Source organism: Oxyura jamaicensis, chromosome 4 (genome assembly GCF_011077185.1).
Source record: "Oxyura jamaicensis isolate SHBP4307 breed ruddy duck chromosome 4, BPBGC_Ojam_1.0, whole genome shotgun sequence".
In the NCBI taxonomy this organism is placed as follows: domain Eukaryota; kingdom Metazoa; phylum Chordata; class Aves; order Anseriformes; family Anatidae; genus Oxyura; species Oxyura jamaicensis.
Window position 1 is genome coordinate 9,152,841 of NC_048896.1, and position 18,738 is coordinate 9,171,578.

General features: G+C 45.9%; 1 protein-coding gene and 1 long non-coding RNA gene across 3 annotated transcripts; one reads left to right on the forward strand and one right to left on the reverse strand.

Annotated features, from left to right (window-relative positions):
- Nucleotides 1-813: 813 nt before the first annotated feature.
- On the reverse strand, nt 814-13,963 carry LOC118166634 (UAP56-interacting factor-like). 2 transcript variants are annotated; one of them, XM_035325703.1, is made up of 9 exons: nt 13,812-13,963; nt 10,767-10,910; nt 7,230-7,372; nt 5,081-5,208; nt 4,220-4,301; nt 3,772-3,812; nt 3,612-3,686; nt 2,837-2,948; nt 814-2,066 (listed from the first exon to the last, which is right to left on the reverse strand). In XM_035325703.1, exons 1-9 carry the CDS (start codon nt 13,897-13,899, stop codon nt 1,971-1,973), a joined length of 909 nt encoding a protein of 302 aa, XP_035181594.1. In that variant the 5' UTR covers nt 13,900-13,963; the 3' UTR covers nt 814-1,970. The 2 variants fall into 2 exon arrangements, with proteins under 2 accessions (XP_035181594.1, XP_035181593.1); XM_035325702.1 differs by having other exon boundaries at nt 4,220-4,304.
- Nucleotides 11,626-11,984, forward strand: LOC118166635. Its single transcript, XR_004750639.1, has 3 exons — nt 11,626-11,724; nt 11,783-11,784; nt 11,906-11,984. It is a non-coding gene; the product is annotated as an uncharacterized LOC118166635 (long non-coding RNA).
- Nucleotides 13,964-18,738: the final 4,775 nt, after the last annotated feature.

An 18,738-nucleotide genomic window follows, 5' to 3' on the forward strand; every position in this document is an offset into this window, starting at 1 on the left:
AGCAGTTCTTAAAAAACCTAAGTTCTTATATAAATATAAAAATGTGTTATATATATAATATATATATTACATATATATATTATATATATGACATATATATATATATTATATATAAGATCTTATGAAAATATATAAAAAATATAATTTACAGATTGCTGAAAAACATTTTCTGTTTGCTGAAAAACATTTTCTAAGAAAATAGTATCAGGATGTGCTCTGAACACCAAAGTGATGCTGCACACATGGTTCCTCTCCTGAACAGCTCCGTCCCTTTGCAACCTGGTGTAAGAAGGTATCGTTTTTTTTCTTAGCCAGTTGACCATTTTTTGCCAGTATTTATTGTGACAGTGCAACTGCAGCCAGGGCTATTGCTATTTGTGACAGTATTTCCTGTTCATCTTCAGTGACTTCCAGATTATTTGCATGAAGAGATGAGGTCTTCTCCTCAGTTCATTAGACTGGAAATCAGGTTGCATTTTGCTTTGGACATACTCAAGGCCAGGTCTGTTCTGACAGTTTTGCTGATAACATTAAAAGTGGAAGTGATAACAACCAAGATTTTACAAGGAACCTATTTAAAACCTCCCACTGCTTCAGCTGCGCTTTGGAGCCAGCTGACCCATGGAAATGGCTGCAGGAGCTTGACTGCAGCAGTGATGCTGCCATGTGGATGGCCGAGTGCTCATTTCCACCTGTGGAGTAGGGAGGGAGGCAATGGGGGGCGAAGGGGAGAAGCCCCCTGGGCACTCAGCACCATGCTGAGAGGCTGAGCTTGTGCCGAAGGCCTGCTGAAAGAAGGTAAATAACTGGAGGTGACATTTGACAAGTTAGTTTTTTATTCGGTGCACTGGACTCATACATCACTGCTTAGTCAGCTAGTAACATTTCACACATTCCTATAAAACCAACTTCAAGTCCAGTCTCTTGTTAAAGACGCTCGGTGTAAAATGTAAAGCAGTCTATCAAATATTTACTTCAATAAGTATAGCTTAGGGCCCAGTAACAGGCTGTGTCCAGTGTGCTCAGCGCTGTCTTGCAGCAGTGGGTGGAGAATGGATCAGTGACTCACAGTTGGTGCAGAGCTTCAGTAACAAATGTCTAGATCCAGCTTGTTAACTTCTCACCCAACATTTATTGAACTGCTGTATAGCCTGGCCTTCTTCCTACAACTGCAAGTTTGATTATGCTGATACTTCGAGCACGAGTGGAGCTGTACCTATGAAATCCCTAATGCAGAACTACACCGCACTGAAGAACAGATTTGGGCTGGGGCAGCCCATCTGTGCTCTGTGCTGAGGAAAGCTGCTCTGGCAGCACAGCTGGCAGCAGCAGTCAGAACAGCATGGCAAACCAAACAAAACACAAGGTCCCAGGGCTAACAGGGCAGGGTTAGAGGATGTGGGGGTCTTACACTGCAAACATTTGGGTAGGGGTCCTGGGTGCATGCTGCAAATCAGGCACTGAGGTGGATGCTGGGGAACACTGGAGCATCCTTGGTGGTGCTGCTGCTGGGGCATGTTCCTTGCTTGGGCTCTGCATTCTCTGCCTCCCAGGTGGGTGGTGCAGTGGCCTCAGTGCTGTCCCAACTCTGGGACAAGGCAGGGGAGGCTCCACAGGCACAGCCTAGAGTTAGTCCCCTTCCCTCTCACAGCAGTCACCCCCAGGCAGCAGGGGGTGGCCTGGCAGGGGTGCAGGGCTGGCCCCAGCACCGTGGCTCTCCCTGGCACAGCAAGTCCATCTCCACTCATCCCCTTCCACCGCCTCTGCTCCTCTCCCACCTGCCCTGCGCTGTGGCCCTGACTCTTGTGCTGCCACATCCCTGCCCTCAATCACTCGCTCATTCTGTGTGTAAGGAAGGAAACGGCAGGTTGCCAAATTAGCTATCTCAGAGGAAATCTATCAAGTTTTATTGAGCTGCCCATTACAGGGCCCGGACTGCTGTCTGCAGTCCCTGTGACGAGCATGTAGTGCTAGGGCATGGTGACCGTCCGGCCGGCGCTCCGGGCTGCTGTAAAGCGCCTCTTATTCCTCAGACCAGAGAACCTCTCATCCAGCGTCAGGCTGGTCTGCAGAGGAAAGGGAGAGCGAGTCAGTCCCGCGTCTCATTGCAAAGCACAGCCGGACCTGTAGCAGGGTATTGATTAGAGCCCATCAGTCAGGACGGTGCTTCACAGCCAGTTAGTCAATTAAACCACTCATCACACGAAGACAAGGAGCTCAACAGACTGTGTGCAGCTGGAAATCCTCCAAGCAGTGCCCAGCCCCAAGACACCGGGCATCCTCGGCAAGAACAGGAGCAAGCAGATGGCATTTGAACACAAGGCATAAGGAAAAAAACAAAAAACACAAACCATCCAGACAAGAAGTGCTGGCAACGAAGGATGGTGGAGCAGGATTTCTGACCCACCCCAGGGCTTTCGGAGCATATGTCAGTGTAAAATGTGGCACCAAGGTGGTCTCCAAAGCAAAAAGAGAGCAAAGCCCAAAGGAAGAGCTGCATGTCTCCAAGGAGGGGGGAGGACCGACAGTAAAATGGCTGCCCCCAGCCAGGCCCACTCACAGGGAGCATCTCTCCACTCTGAGCAAGTACAAGGACAGGGCAAGAGAGACCAACACAGTGGGAAAAACTGGGCTGAGTCTGTAGCTGCTGAACAGTCTTCTCTGATGCCATAATTTTGGCAAGCAACCTAGCCAATATGGCTGCAGGACTTTCATCCCAGGTTGTGCTAGATAAATGCAACTGGCAGCCCTGAGAACCTGAGCGTGACGTTAACAGCTTAGCGGCAGGGCTGCAGCAGGGTGCAAGGTGCCGCCTGTCCCTTCGATGCTCCTCTACCTGGTTTGCCATCGCACGGAAGTTGAACCTCAGCATCACTCCCTTGGGCTGGGGCTTGGCTGCCCGTGGTGGGGGCCTCTGGCTTCGCAGAAACGGGCGCTTGGATCCAGGCCTAGGGAAAGCACAGGTCTGCAGTCAGCGAGGCAGCTAAGGTGCTCACTTCCTATCATCTTAAAACTGGCAAGGAGTAAGGGAACCCCCTGTACACCCCGCACCCCGTGCTTCCCACAGCATTAATCACTGCAGTCTGGGTGAGTTTAAGGGGTGCTCAGCTGCTCCGCAGGCTGTGCTCCAGCACTGTGGCTGTGTCATATCACAGCTAGCAGGGGCTGCTCTCTGGGCTGAGTGCCCTCACCCACCTTTCTTCCCACCCTGCTTGGGTGCCAGATCCTGTACATGCCCCGGCCCAGCGTGGAGCTGATGCTGAGCTCCTCCAGCCACGCTGCCCGCGAGCAGGTCAGTGCTGCTCCTCCTGTAAAGCCACCACAAGCTGTCCCTTCAGGGCATGCACTGCCGCCAGCCATGGCAGCAGAACCCACCTGTGAGCACCCGTGTACTGCCCTCCAATTACTCCGGATAACAACCCAACCATGTGTAATTACCATCTCCGTTTGGATATGCCAGGAACAGAATGAGGCAGCATTTGCTAAACATTTGGGGGCTGAACCATTCACTCAGCCCTCGTTATAAAAGAAGTGAAGCTGCAATAATGCTAAAGGGATTTGCCATGGCTTTTGTAGGGCTTCCATCCTAACAAATCACCTCATTTACTTACACATTGGCCTGGCTTGCCTGGGGATTAGCCACAGAAACCGTCAGAACTGCTCCAGGGCTGGGTTTCACTTGCCACCTGCCAAGACAGTGAGACAGCTCTAGCTCTGATTCAAGCATGAAAGAGCACATCATGTTCGCCGTGTGCCTTTTTTGCCAATTACCTTCGCATCCTTGGTGGTTTCCCTTCAGCATTAGCGTCTATCTGCAATGAAATAACTTTTAAAAATTAATTATATCTCAAAAACAATGATTCCTTTTCTGGTGTTCTACTTGGTATATTTGAATAGCTCTATCTTTGTGTGTTGTCAAGAAAGTTGCTCATCTGGGGTTTCCTCCCGCCATAGGCAAGGCAGCTGGCACTGAAGTTTCCTCTCCTTGTGCTGCTGTACAAGCTGCAGACTTTTATCACCTGTCCATGTTTTACCTTCCAGATACCAGAATATTAAGCTGTATTAAAAAGCCCTGTCCTAGGGATATATTCTCATATATTCTCTGCAAAGTCATCCATCTCTCCCAGTTACTTTTGGAAGGAAAGATACAACTGGGCAAGGGCTGGTAAAACTGAAAGTTCACCATCTGCAGGTTGTTGAAAAATGCATCTGTACTGACCCCTCTCTGAAAGTTGGCTTTGGAGAACCGCTGCATCATCCGCTTCTGCTGGAAGCCTGGTCCCCTGTTCAGCAGGAAAGGCCTGCTGGTAAGGAAGGAGAGAAAAGGGCAGGTTGAGTATGATAGCAGGTCTCTCCTAAAGTTTAATGATGAAGTAAGTACTCAGCTGAGTTTGGTATTAAAAAGCAGTATGAGAAGCAATTGAGGAATATTTTACCAAGTTCAGCCCCAAAGGTTTTTCAGCAAAGAATTTCTGTGAAACAAGTTTTTCTACTTAAATGAAACAGCAGCTTGTTTGTTCTGAACTCTTCTCATTAAAAGAAAAATGATAGAATAAAATCATAGAAAAAAATCTGGTCAGAAGGGACCCCTGGAGGCCATTCAGTCCATGTTCTACTCAGAGCAAAGGAAGACAGGACTGAAACCCAGCTTCCGTTTGAGCAGGGAGGACATGAGGACCACGATGACGCTGGAGCTGTGCCCAGCTCCCCGCAGCCTGGACCCATCACGGATCCCGGGGTGCAGCATCTGTTCCCACAGCTTCACTCCCTGCCTGTCCCTTCAGAATGGAATCTGTGTTTCCTGCTTTTGTGAAAATAAAGGATATTTCACCCTTTGAAAGTTTTCCCCAGAGTGACATATTAAAAGTTTAATAAAAATAGAAAGGTCACATTGTGCTTGCTAGGATAATGCAACAGACCTCATACTTGACTTAGTAACAAAAGATTGTTTCATTTCCAGGTGCATTCCTAACACACCCAAGGTACTTCTCTCATGTCACATGAACACACACATGCCGCAGCAGACCAAGAGTGGAACCACAGGGAATTGCTGAAGACCAGAAATTACCAAAGCTTTTACCTTCTGCCCGGGGTACTGGTGCTGGCAGCAGCTGCTCTGAATCGCTTGGGACCCGGGGGTAGCCGTCGCTGTGCCTCCAGCTGCCCACTGCTGCTGCTTTTGGCGAAAGCATCCTCGGTCTTGTTGCCCTGAAAGAGCAGTAAGAGCTCAGTGGTTGGCACCTGCACTGCTGCCATGCCAGGCCAAGAGGGAGTGACCAGGAGCAACAGCTTGTGATCGTCCTCCCCTGCTGACTGCCACTGCCTGAAAACCTGAGCACCTTCATCTGGCATTTTATTTGACTCTGTCTAGTGAGTGCAGGTTTGAGAACTGACAGTACTGAGGTGCCTGCACCACTCACTGACACTTTTGGTGTCACTGGTGGTTGTGTTGAAGGGGTTTCAGCCCCGCCCTGTGTGTTCTGCATTCTATTTCCATTCACAACAGCTTTTTGTTTGCAACTTCTGCAGCCTTGCAGCAGAGCCCTTGTTGTTTCCTTACCGGGAAACTGTTTCCTCACCAAATCTATTGAAACCTGGCCTCTTCCATTTGGCTTGTATAGCAGGAGTATTTCTACCAAGCATATTGCTGTACTCAGTGTTTGGATTTATTGCACACCGTTGTCAACAATCAGTATGAGTGCCGCAATTTCTGTGCATGAAATTACAAGTACTAGGGAGCATGATTCATCCTAATGGCACAGAAATACCAAAAAAATAATAGTCTGTGGAGTGCAAATCTCACACAAGTCAAGCACTATAGCCTTGCTCCGGTTTCTTTTCAGTCATTGACTCTTTCTTGTTCGGACACATAAATAGCCCAGTTGAACTCCAGAGCATGAAGCACATCAGGAGACACAGCAGTGCAGGTCCTCCTGCAATTACTCATACAAACGGCCACGTACTCCTTTCAGGTAATTTCTGTGGGACAACCACCATCACTGTTACTACCCAATAACTGAGATGTTTCCACATTCTTCCCACTTGGTTTATTTACACACACACACAAAAGCTACCATAGAATTACGCCTCCCAGCAACTGCTTATTGCTTTCTGTTAATATCCAGCCATACTTAATATATGCCTGAGTCATTGCAGTTGTTATTTTCAAGAATAACCACACTTTATGCACACACATGCTTCGTTTAGGGTTCTCTAACTTACATTTCCAGGACAAAGCCATTAAAAGTGCCATCATGTTCACCAATTTGCTGCTTTTAAAAGCTTACTGAGCATATGTGACCTCCTAATTGAGTGAATTTCTACCAATGCAGGAAAAAAAATACCTCTTATGACAAAGGACTGTCTACTTGCTCAATTCCCACCTTCTACACCAAGACAGTTTAATTTTAGTGATACTCAGAAGAAAGCTCTAAGAATTAATTTAACAGTGAATGCATATTTTCCTTCTCATCTCTTGACTCTTAAAAATAACTGAAACATTGAATGAAAATATTTCACTCTATTTTAAAGTGTTTTTGAGCTGAGACAAAACTTAAATATTTAAGAGAATATTTAACTTGAGAGAATGAAAGCTATGAACAACAAAAATGCATTTTACATGGAAGCACTTGGGCAATCTGACCTATGGTTGTCATAGCACTGGTAATCAGTGTCCCTGGGGAAGGCTGCACACTTGCTAGTACAAAGTACGTCCCAGAAGCAAAGGCACCTAAAGTCAAAAACATTCTGTCCTTTGACTTCACTGGGCCTTGGAAAATGCTGTGGGTGGCAAGAACTGGTTGAGAAAGATTTTAAAGTATTTCCATAAGAACAAATTCCGTGTCTTCTCATTTTCCTATTATCTAAATGATAATTCCATGTCATCTCTAAATAATGACAGGAAGACAAGAAGACATAAAATTTGTTTTTATGGAAATATTTACAAATATTTTAAAATCTTTTAAAAACACTTCTTTGTTTTAAACCCATGCGATCATATTCAGTAAAAAAATATGCCAGGTCTTAAGCTTATAAAGCCAACAGGAAAATTGCTGTTTTATATGCGTATGTCTGTACACACCTATGCATACAAATGCTGTGCATAGGCATACCAAAGACTGTGTCTGTGCATTTTTTATGTAGATTGTTCTTGGGTGATCCATAATCAGAAAGTCTAGCTGATTACTACATGACATTTGGGAATAGCTGTACCTTCTCTACTCCCCTACCTCTTGAGCTGATGCCTGGCGATTTAAAGGGCTCACTCCATTTAATGCAGCAGCTGCTCTTCTCCAAGGGCCTGGCACAGTATTCCTGAATTGTCTTCGATTGTATTGCTGTTGTCCAAACCCTCTTCTAAAACGGTTAGGTCCTAAGAAAATTAACAGTTGTTTTAGCAACCTTCAAAACTCAATTTAGGATTACAGTTTTTCAAATGTATTACAAGGTTAACTTAATATGATATAGGAGTAGCTACGTAAGTAGTGAGACAAGAATCACATAAGTGTATTCCAGAAAAGTAAATTCATTTTGCAGAATATGAAATAATTTATCATACCAATGTCTCACTCCAACATTTTCATGATATATATGACTGACAAACATATCATTTAATTTGAAAGAATACAGAAGAGAAAAGCCTTCCACAATTCTGGTTCCAAATAAAGGCAGGAACACTCGCATCAGGAAACCTGTCAATCTGTTGTCAGAGCTCACACTACAACAAATTAACTGTGAAATGGAAAAGCCTTTTGATACAGATACGCAAGAGACCCAGGCATCTGGAAGCCAAACTTGCAGCAGTCTGGAAGAGATCTGAGTGCCCACACTATCTCACTTGATAAGTGAAGACTGGCCTACAATTATTTATTTTATTTTAGCTTGACATATCCTTACTTACTGCATATATTGAAGGGGGTACCTTCTACTGCTGTTTTATGTTATTGCACAATACATACACTGAAACCACACATCTTGCATTTAACTTTTTCCCCTAAGCCTGTTTATAATTTTTGAGTGTGCTGAAGTGTTGGGTGAGAAGAAAGCACTCAGTGTGTCAGAAAGCAGCACAGTGTATTAAAGCTTAATTATTCCATACAATAAACTTCTGTAGTCATAATTAAATAGGCATTTGCCAAGCTGCTATTATCAGTGAAATGTGCGTACATCCTCACCAGGGTGTATAAATCAGACACAAAGCAGTGAATTGCAGCGGGCAGTTAACCACACGGTTAAAACCCCACACCAGAGAACCTCAGTGACACAAACCAGGGAGTGGTTAGACACGTGTATTGATTCCATACCATCGATTCCTACATCACAGCAATTTATAATGACTTAGAGCAATTAGAAATGAAGCGCTCTGAGGAAGTGGTGACATTGCTGTCATGGGGACGGCACCACGGTGATTAATGAAGGCTTCAGCCCCAGGGCATAACAAGGGGCTCCTTGTAATCCGCAGGCTGGTGGCACTGGTTACAAGGCAAGGAACTGACGATCATTTGAGCTGCTCTGGCTCTGGACAACGAGAAGCACCAGGGCATGCCTGTGGCAGGTACCTCTGAGCCAGCAGTCATGGTGCTTGGTTCCCAAGGGCAGAATGTACTGGTTGGTGATGTGCACAAAATGCACAAGTTTTGTGGGACCAGTAGTTATGTCCTTGCAAATGATGCCATCGCTGCAGGAGACATGCAGGTGTGCAAAACTCTCTCTAACAAACACCCAGATTTTGGTAATCTGTGTCTTCTTTGACCAGATGTGGTCTTGCTGTATTTACCAGCATTTTGTTCTCTCTCACTTCTGTCTCCACAGTTGTTTTTTCCCTTTCTTGTTCCCTCCGACAGCTACCATGTGCTTTCCCTTCTCTGTCTCTTGTTAACCAGACCCCTCTCCCACAGGCCCCCAAGCCTTGCATTGCAGCTTGCCTGTACACTGGAGAGGGCAACTTCTTTCCAGCAAGAGAGACTGAGCTCAGCTGCTTTTCCAGGGTATTTCACCAGTGCAAACGAAGGGACAGATGCAAAAGACAACCCCGACTAAAAAAGCATGCTCCTGTCAGTCAGTTCCTATTAGAGAGCCTCTGCTCAGCAGTGCACTCAGGCGCATCTCAGCCAATGTAAATAGCTAACTGCAGAGCCATCCGCTCCGAGGGGCACGCCGTGTATGCCAGCTGGGGACCAGGGCCTCCGTCTGTCACGTGTATGCTGAACTGTGACACATGGGAGGCTTCATCCCTCCAAAAAGTCTGGAAGATGTTTATTAATAAAAGAAAGTTTGAATAAAAGCTCACAGCTTCAGCAGCTGAGGAGGACCCCCACCTTGGTCTGGGTGCCCGCTCTGAGCCTGGCATTAAGCACACCCGTACTGGCCAAGAGCTACCTCTGCCCAGCAAGCCCAGTCTGGGGAAAGGCCCTGATGTCTGAGACACTCTTTTTGGAGGAGACTTGAAATTCAAATTTCTTGTCACTAAAAATCATCATTCCCCCACCACTGAGGAGATGGTTCAAGCCAAATTCCAGGAGAGATAACAGCACTTTGCTTGCATGAATTCTCTTGCTGTTTCAATCAGCATAATACCCTTCTCCATGCTCTGTCATTACAGGACTGTGCTGTACTGATTATCATTTTGATAACGGCTATCACATCTCAGCCCACAAGGGGCTGCATTTCAGCAGGGACTAAAGTGGAATGAGCCCCTGAAGAATTATGGGCTTAATTCCCGGCCGTGCTGAGCTTCCTAAAATTGCTACTGACATCAGCTCCACACAGCATGGTGGATCCCTGCCCTTGGCAGGGCTGAATTCAGACTCAGTAAAACCTGTAAAATACTAAGACTGGCAAAAGTCATTCTGCAAATGAACAGAAAACTTCTCTTTTCTAAGCTTAGTTACAAAAAAAAAAAAAAATAATAATTGATTAATTTGATCTGCTTGCAGTATTCTCTGTGTGGAAGTGTAGAATAATATCAAATACTGTGTTTCTTTTTTGACAGAAAAATCAAGGAAAATTATCAGCACTATTTTGAACCAGAACGATTCTCAGTAAGGCAGTATGTAGTGGAGAGTGAGAATGAAAGAGTGGGAGGCAAATCTGAGACGACCAGGAGTGCTCCCAGTGATTCTACCGTCCTAACGTGTCATTTGCACTCAAGGGGATGAATGCAAAGACATTGCTGAAAAATGTCACTAAAATCTTCAATGAAATGATTTATCAGTAATTAAAAAAAGCAAATTTTTGATAAATAAAGATGGCATTTCATGCAGCATTGCAGCATTTAGCATTGCTTTAGTTTTGAAGATAAAAGCTAGTGGAACCAAACAGAGATTAGTGTGTGATCACACGGTATTATAAAAAAACTCTTCATAAAAATAGCATGATTGGCAAAAGTGACAAATTAGCTTCAATAACTGAGCTATCAAAGGCCGTTACTGAAGGGGTAATTTAAGTGTGTTCTGGGAAAAAGAGGATTGGGAAGAGGCATAATTAAAATATGCAAAGCCAAAAGGGAACAGAGAATAGATATTAAGTCACTTTGAATTAGTAATTCATGAGAGGGTGGGATAGAAATGGATTAATTTATCCTCTGAAAGGGCACTGATATTCCATTGTTGCCAAGATAAAAGCTGTTCAGCGCCCAAGTACATATTATATGCACACAGGAATTCGATAGGAGACGGATTTAGGAGCTATATTTTGTCACAGAAACGTGTTTTCCAGGGAGGCAATGCAGCTTTTCTGGCCTTTGCTGGCCCAGGGTGCTCATGTACCTTGCAAGTTCCTCTGCATCCAGGCACGGAAACGGGGCCGCCCGAACCCGTACGCCGAGTTCCTGTTCTTGATCTGCTGCCTTCGCCTGTCCCCTGCAGCTTTGGCATCTGTTTGTTCTTTCCTGTGGCGTTTTATGATGTCATCTAGATCAAAATGGCAAAGGGGAAACCCATAAAAGCTACAATTTCTACCAACATCAATATCCACTCTTGGTACTTGCAATTGTCCACAGTAAAAATGGGGCTTGCGGTTCTGTGAGCTGTGCTGGCAGACAATGAAAGATTAAGCTTAGCTAGGAAGCATAGGATCAATTTACTCGGCTCCTGCAGGCTAGAGATTAAGGTGCAGTGAATTATGTAAAAATGTGTTACCAGCCGGCACATATCTACCATGTGCAGGACAGAGATTTCAGACCCATGTCCCACCGAGGGATCCAATCCTGGGGACGTCACACAAACAGCAGGGAACGCATTTTTGCAGGGGCACTGACTGAGAGCTCAGTGCTGGGCAGAGAACATTTACAGAGGAGGTCTGACTTGAGAGGCTGTGGTCAAGGTGGTCAAAGTGAGGAGAACTGGCAGAAGCATCCATGCTGTGACAGCCACTCCAAGGGCTCCCCTGCCACCCATGGGACACAGGCACTGCCCTGGGCAGGGGACACCAGGCGGCTGTATGTTTTCCTTTCCTTTCCCATCTTCTGAAGGCAACACAGCTATGTGCATGACTTCCCTCACTGCCTAAAAAAACAAGGCAAGTTTCTAGCCCTTGGTGGTACGAAATGAAGCTTGAAGCCATAAGCCTCTGTGGCTAAAAAAAACAGTAAACAAATCAATGCAACATGCACAACAAATAGAAGTCGTACTTTGTATTTTAAGAGCCATCTTCAGGACCTGACTCTTGATTTTCTGACTATCTAGAGTAGGTGTTGCTGCGTAACCACTGGGTAGCAATCCAGCTGTTTCTGGGTAGCTAAATTCCTCAGGCACCACCACTGCACGGCCCCTGAACAGCACAGAAGTGCTCTTTACTTCCTGACAGAGAGCACAAGGGGCGCAGAGGAAGGTGCAGTACCACCTACAGTATTCAGAGCATTCTTGATGCTTCTGCAGGGTTTTGAAAGCTCATGATCATCCTGAAGAAGTGTTCTTAACTCTTAAAAACAGTGCTGGACCATGCACAAACTACTTTTAGACACAAAGCTCTATCATGAAATCATCCCAAAACAGCTTGAAGCAGCCCAGTTCTCACTGAGCTGGTTTGAAATCAAGGGGGTCTTTTTAATTCAAGTCGTTCCGATGAAGAGGAATGGCAAAGGCAAAGGGACATCTTCCTCATTAATTCATATTTTCCAACAATTTCCTCTTTTAACCTCAAACCTTCCAGAAAACATTTAGCCAGTAATAATACTGCATCTAGTACGCTCCAAGCAGAATGTTTTAACTTTTGCCAAATTAGTGAGGCCAGAAGTGTCCAAATCAGGCCTTTTCCCAGGCAGAGACTACTCTAGCTCCTTAATGAATCGCTGGAGTGGAAGCACAAAGTGCCATTAGCTTTCAGAGGGTGATTATCACAAACAGCAAATCATACCTCCAGCACTTGTCACCTGTCATTTTCTATCAAGAGAATCCTGTGTCCAAATTAATACAAGGCCCAGAGAAAGCGAACAAGAGCAGACGTAAGAATAGTCTGCGTGACTGCTTTTGTGATTTCTCTATCAAGTCTGCCAGGAAGAGAGCACGTTGGGAGAGGCTGTGCAATGCTCTTGGTATGAATGCGGTAATGTTCTCAGCTAAGTGTGCCTTTGGGATATGTGCTATTTGGGGCACAGACTGCTTTGAAGCATATCGACAGCAGCCCTGCCTGCTCAGCGGGGAGGTTGTCACAGGCGTCCCAGGGCAGGCTCTCCACAGTGCGAGGAAAAGCTCACGAGGAGCAGAGAGGAGATGAATGCTCAGCTGCCTGGTCTACCAGTGTTTTGGGTATCCGTTGTTACCTCTTCTTTTCCCATAAATACGATGGGGTTAACAGGGCAACGTAATGGAATACTGTGAGGGGTCATTTAAGGTACTTCTGTGCCCCCAAGACAGAATTAGATCCACAAGGGCGGCCTTAGCATAACTCCTGCGGTTACCTGTGACTGCTAACTCAAATAACAACCAACATATGTGAAAGCCCCCGGCAGTAAAAGTATCAGTCCATAACCAGGGCTCCTGTTTTGCGGTTCTCTTCTCCTCTGAGTAAAGTGTTTTCTGGGTTGAACACGGAGGTGGAAGACGGTCTGCGTGAGGGAAGTGTTACGGGAGAACAGAAGAAAGGGGAGTATCAGGGACCAACAAACAGAAGATGGGTGCACAAGCAACACCATGGGGAAAACAAACAAACAAACAAACAAAGTTAGGGACCAAACCAATTATTGCTGTAAATCCTCATACCACCATTAAAATGCATGTGCACCAGTACCAAGGGATCAGTTTGAGCTGGCTGTGGAAAATATTCTGCTATTCCTGACCAGTGGCTCATTACTGGGAAATGACACAGAGCTTCTGTCAGGAAGCTAACCCAGTCTTAAAAGGTGCTGGCGGACTTTTCCTTCCACAGCAGAGATGTCACCAGGATAATCCACCACAATCTATAACCCAAACTCTGCAGTCCCAGTCTTCGGAGTTAATAAAAGGGCAGTTGTTTATGCCCAGTTCCCATATCTGCTGCCAGAGGAATGGCGAGCATCACGAGCAAGCAGCTATAAATAGCCCGTGCGCCCCAGGCCACGTCTCATCTCCGTATTTCAGTCGCGGGTGCATGTACGTGAGCCTCTCCCGGCCCGCTTGACGCTCTCCCCCCTGAAGTTTCGGGGTGCTGCCACAAAAGCACCGCGACGGCTTCGAGCCCCCCGATTCCTCCCCCGGCTGCTGCTGCCCCTCCCCAGCCCGCTTCACCCCAGCGCAGCCGGGGCTGGCAGCACCCCGCGCCCGTCCCCGGCTCCCCCCGCACCCCAGCTCCAAGCGCAACCCCGGCCCCCCTCGGCTCGGCCCCGCCGGACCTACCCAGGGACATGTCAATCTCCTCGGCTCCCGGCTGCGGCCCCGCCACGGGGCTGGGGCTCGGGCCCGGCTGCGGCCCCGCCGCCTCCATGGGCTCGGCAGGCGCAGTGCCGCCGCCCCGCGCCTCGCAGTGCGCCTGCCCGGAATGTGCCGGCACCCGCCGGCGGCACCCTGCGGCGGCCCCGCCAGCCGGCCCCGGCACCCTGCCCGCCGTCCCGGGCCGCCCCGGCCCTCTGCCAGCACCCCCCTCCCTCCCGGCCCGGCCGCCCCCTCGCCCGCTGCTCCCGGCCCTGCCCGGGCGCTCTGCCCCCTCCGACCCCCCGCAGCCATCCTCGCGGCATCCCCGCTTGGTCCCGGGAGGCTTTTGTGCAGCGCCGTGCCTCCGGGGCCGCCGGGCACCGTGCCCCAGCCTCTGTGCTGGCGCTTTTCCTCCAGAAACCTTCTCCTCTGGGGTTTATGCCAGAAGGTGGATCTTCGGAAAGGCATCGGTCATTTCGCAGTGATGGAGAAGGAGGAATGACTTTGCCTCGTTTTGAAAACCAGAAAGGCAAGGTGACTTGAGAAAGGGAGGCACTCTTGGCCTGTGTTCGGGAATAAAGCTTGCTGTCCGTATTCATGAGCTCGGGGAGCAAGCACCCATTTGGGACTGGGCCCTGAGCGCCCCTGGACCGCTCACAGAAGTCCGATTCTTCGGGGGATATTTCAGTCTCTCGGTCACATTGGTTGTGGCACTGGTGCTGTCCTGCGCCTTGAAAATCAGCTAAACTGTCTTCCTCTACTTATAGTTGGATAAAACCAAACCAAAGTGGTGGAAGGGGGAGAAAAATCCCTCCTCTTCCAAGGGGTTAGCAGTACCGTAAGCAAAGATCATATTTTCCTAAAGTTTCTATACAAGTGCTCTGCGATAACCTTCCACACTGCATACATAATAAAGGCCACATAAGTCTCAGAACTAAGCCTGCACATTCCGTGTTTTCAAGACATGTTTTCCATAATGGACAGCTCGCACTTCAAATAGGGAGAGAAATTTCTACATGCAAACAAATCAGGGCAAAGATTGCCTTCTGGTATGTGTAGAGCTCTTAGCAAGATCAAGTACTTGTGAAAGTGTTCGTTTAGGGAACTGTCCTTTTATAAAAGAAAGGATCAGAGACGCCAACAAATAACCTTAGCTGCCTTCTGCAATGATACTGCAGGATGACCATTGAAGTATTTTAATGTAAAATGTTAGGAGGCTGAGGCTGTGATACCCAATTTGTGACTCTCTGTGATGTACAAGGTTTCCCGCGGGTACTGCTGCTGCTCTTTGGGGAGCCCTGGCTCTAATGTTCCCTAGTCCAGGAGCTTTCCCTTCAGAGGGACCCATTAGCAATTTCCCAGCAATTTAGAGAAGTCAGGGAAGCTGCAACTGCTGGGGCAGGAGTGGAAGTAAAAACATAACCCTGGCCATTAGCAATGGGCTTGGAGAGGTGGTCTACGGCGGTGTCATCTTCTGGCACCCAACAAGGGTGTTGGAGAAGGGCTCTGGAAGGTGGCCTGGAGCCTGCTGAAAAGCAGGAATTTCCAAGGAGCTGGAAGAGGAAGACTGAAGGAGTGGGCTGGAGTCTCCACTGAGTACAGGTGAGCTGTGGATTGTATGGCCCAGGTTTCTGCACTGGTAGGAAGCAGGAGTTGGACCACAGTGAGGCCAATGTAATGAAAAGCCTTGTTACCTTCTACAAAATCATGTTTAATTATATTGTCAGAGTATCTAAAAGCAACAGCTGAAAGATTTCCAGTAGTGTCTCCATCTTTTTTCATTTTTAGTGAAATAAATAGGAGACAAAACAAGACAAAAGCAGAGTTTTAGAAATACTGAAAGCAACTTAGTAAATAGGAGGCATTTTCAAATGACAGTTTTTTTATTGAAGTACAATAAAGCAATTTCTCCTTCACTAGATGATAAATTTTATTACCTATTTTTCTCTAAGCCACATAGGATTAAAGACAGTGATAAAATCTCTACGAGCCGTATTTCTGCATCTGGGAAGTATGAGCTGATACACACTCTGTTCTCTCAGCTGCCAGCCTGTGGCCTCTTAATGTCTTGGCAAGTGTCCCATTTGCTTTGTATGTCTAAGCACTGCCGTCAACTCAGTTCTGTGTAATTTCTCACATTAGCAGTGTAGGTGTTACATGCTGGACTTGGTGAAGAGGCCCTAAGAGCCAGAACCTCTTTAGAAGCACAATCCCCCTGCCCTGCATAACACTGCAAGTATCTAGCGGACAAAATCGACCCTGCATCCTAAGAAAGGAATTTCAGGAATGTGGCTTTTTAAAGGTTAAAGTGGCATTATTAAAACAAAACAAAACAAAAAAAACACTTTGCTACATTTCCCTCTAGAACTGTTTTGCATTGACTAAAATCATGCTGTAGCAACCAGCTGTCAAGCTAAGCCCTTGGAGAAAACTGGGGCAGAGATTTCTGCCAAAGGTGCCAGGTACTCCCCTCACTGAAGGCACATGCAGAATGAACTTTTTCACAAAAAAAAAAAAAAAAAAAAAAAAAGTGTTATTTTAGGGCAATGAGCATTTCAATTTATCAAATGCTCCTTTTGTCACAAAGCCAAACCCTAAGGAACCCTAGAAGGCTTTTAGCTAAAACAAATAAAAATAGAAGTCAGTGGGAGAAGAGAACACATGCCAGCATCCAAAGACTTGTATTATCTGAAATATGTTTGCAGTCTCTTGTTAGATTTACTGAATCTTCTGCACGCTAAAAAACTTGTGATGATTTGTTGTTGTCATAAATCTTATGCCTTGATATAAAAGTATGTATTTAAAATTAATCCTGACCACTTTTTCTGTTATTCTTAGGGGTGCCTCATCTTGCAGTTACTTAATACCAGAAATACGACTGTTCACTTTCAGTGAAACAGACCCAAAACTATATGATGCATTAGGAAATAAATGAAGGGTTTTTCTTGAGAAGTAGGTCAGAGTGGTTGTAGGAACACATGTCAAGGAAGCGTTTAGCATCTGCATACATACATTTGTATCTGCCGGTATGGAAGCACTCCTCCGTGTATCAGAATTGCTCAAAGCCTAAATAGCTGCTTGTCTCAATGGGCCAGGAGTCCGCTCAGGTATTTTTGTGGTATTTCGTATCTTGCCCACAAGGGGGAGTGTTGAGGCCTTTTAATTGGAGAGTAATTCAGCAGTTAATGAGGAGCACGGGTACCCGTACAGCTTCATTAGTTTGCTCCGAAATCGGGGCACCATCATCAAAGAGCTTATGTGTTATTCTTAGATGCTGAACATGGCTTTTTAACCGCGTGCTGCTGCTTGAAATTCATCTTGAGAAGATGGAAGACAACAAAACTGTTCTCCAGGCTTACTGAGAATACAAGCCTCCTGATTGTGCTCATTTTCCCCTTCATTAACCATTCCTAGAATGTGAGCTACTTTGATGATAGTACTTCAGTTTTTATGCAGAACTTATGAGTGGATGTAATATGGTGGTTGAGGTGCATATATCATCAAGTTCTGCTCACTGAAAACAACTGTTCACTGACAGGTCATCCACTTCTTGTTAACAGTTAATGAAGAGCTCCATGATTTGCTTCTTAATGCATTTAGCAGTTGCAGTCTTAGAGAAGGATTTTTTTTTTTTCTCTGTACGTATGTGGATTAGAAAATGAGATCTCAGCCTGGAACATGCAGAACTACTCTTACTAAACCCATTAGCTCTACCTCTGCAATATGCAGAACATCCTTAAAATAATCCCATTAAAAGTATGTTTAGAGCTGGAGGCCTAGAGGATGATGTCACACCAAAACAATTGTATTAAAGTACACTACAGTTGATCATCTCTTGTCCAGTTATCTAGGACACGGTCACAACAGTTACTTCCTATCTCAGACAGTCTTTCGTGTGATAGAGATGTGAGTTGTGAAATGCATGGCATACTTGAATAAAGATAACTGCAGTAGCACGGGCTTGGACTCAGCCCACACATGTGCAAGATGACAGGGGACTTGGTAGCTCCAGTGCAATCTGTATCCAACCTACTTACATCCCAGCAAAGGGAGATTCACGGATAGAGCATGCAGCTTTGTTGCTGGTTGCTTTGTTGCTGGTTGTATAAGAGCAGTTTTAGTTCATGTTGCTTCTCAGAGGCTCTTGATTTAGACTAAACCTTCAATGAAAGGTATGTATTTCAAATTTTGCCAATAAACAAGGAAAGTATGCTATTGCATGGCAAACACATTATTCAAAATAAATAAAATAGAATAACAATTAAAAAATCCTTCTAGAAATCACACTAGAATGACCAGCTAAGGATAAAAAAGATAAAAGACCTCTGCGGCACCATGAGGAGGTATTTCCAGTGTGTGTAACTGGAATAAGTGGTACTTAGAATTACATCTCTGAGGGTAGGAGCTGCTCTCCCTGCTGCCTTCAAGAATGTATTTTCTGGTGCTCAATGAAGCATTGCTAGCTGTACAAATAATCAGATGCTCCCAGAGGAAAGGGTACTAGGAACCTTCTCATTAATGGATCTGCTGTTTTATTGTGGTCTGTACAAAAGACTTTTAAGAATAGATATTGCTCACCAGAGCAAGCAGATGGAATCCCGCTTGCTTTCCTATTGAAGCATCAGATACTGTAGTACTTTATCTCTAGCTCTTTCAAAATGATGTTTCGGATAAATCACCACCCTTTAGCACTGACAGCGTGCTATTCGCCTCTTGACCTAATTGGTTTGCTTGCTTTGCTTTCAAAGTGGGCCAAATGATACCATTTTAGTATGAGTCTTGAATCTGGTTATTTGGGGATTATATAAACTCCCTGTGTGAGGTCATGGACATTTGCAGGTCTTGAAGAAGAAAAGCAGTATCAATTAGGAACAGACCATACACTGGTATGCAAAGTAAGTGAGAAGGAATT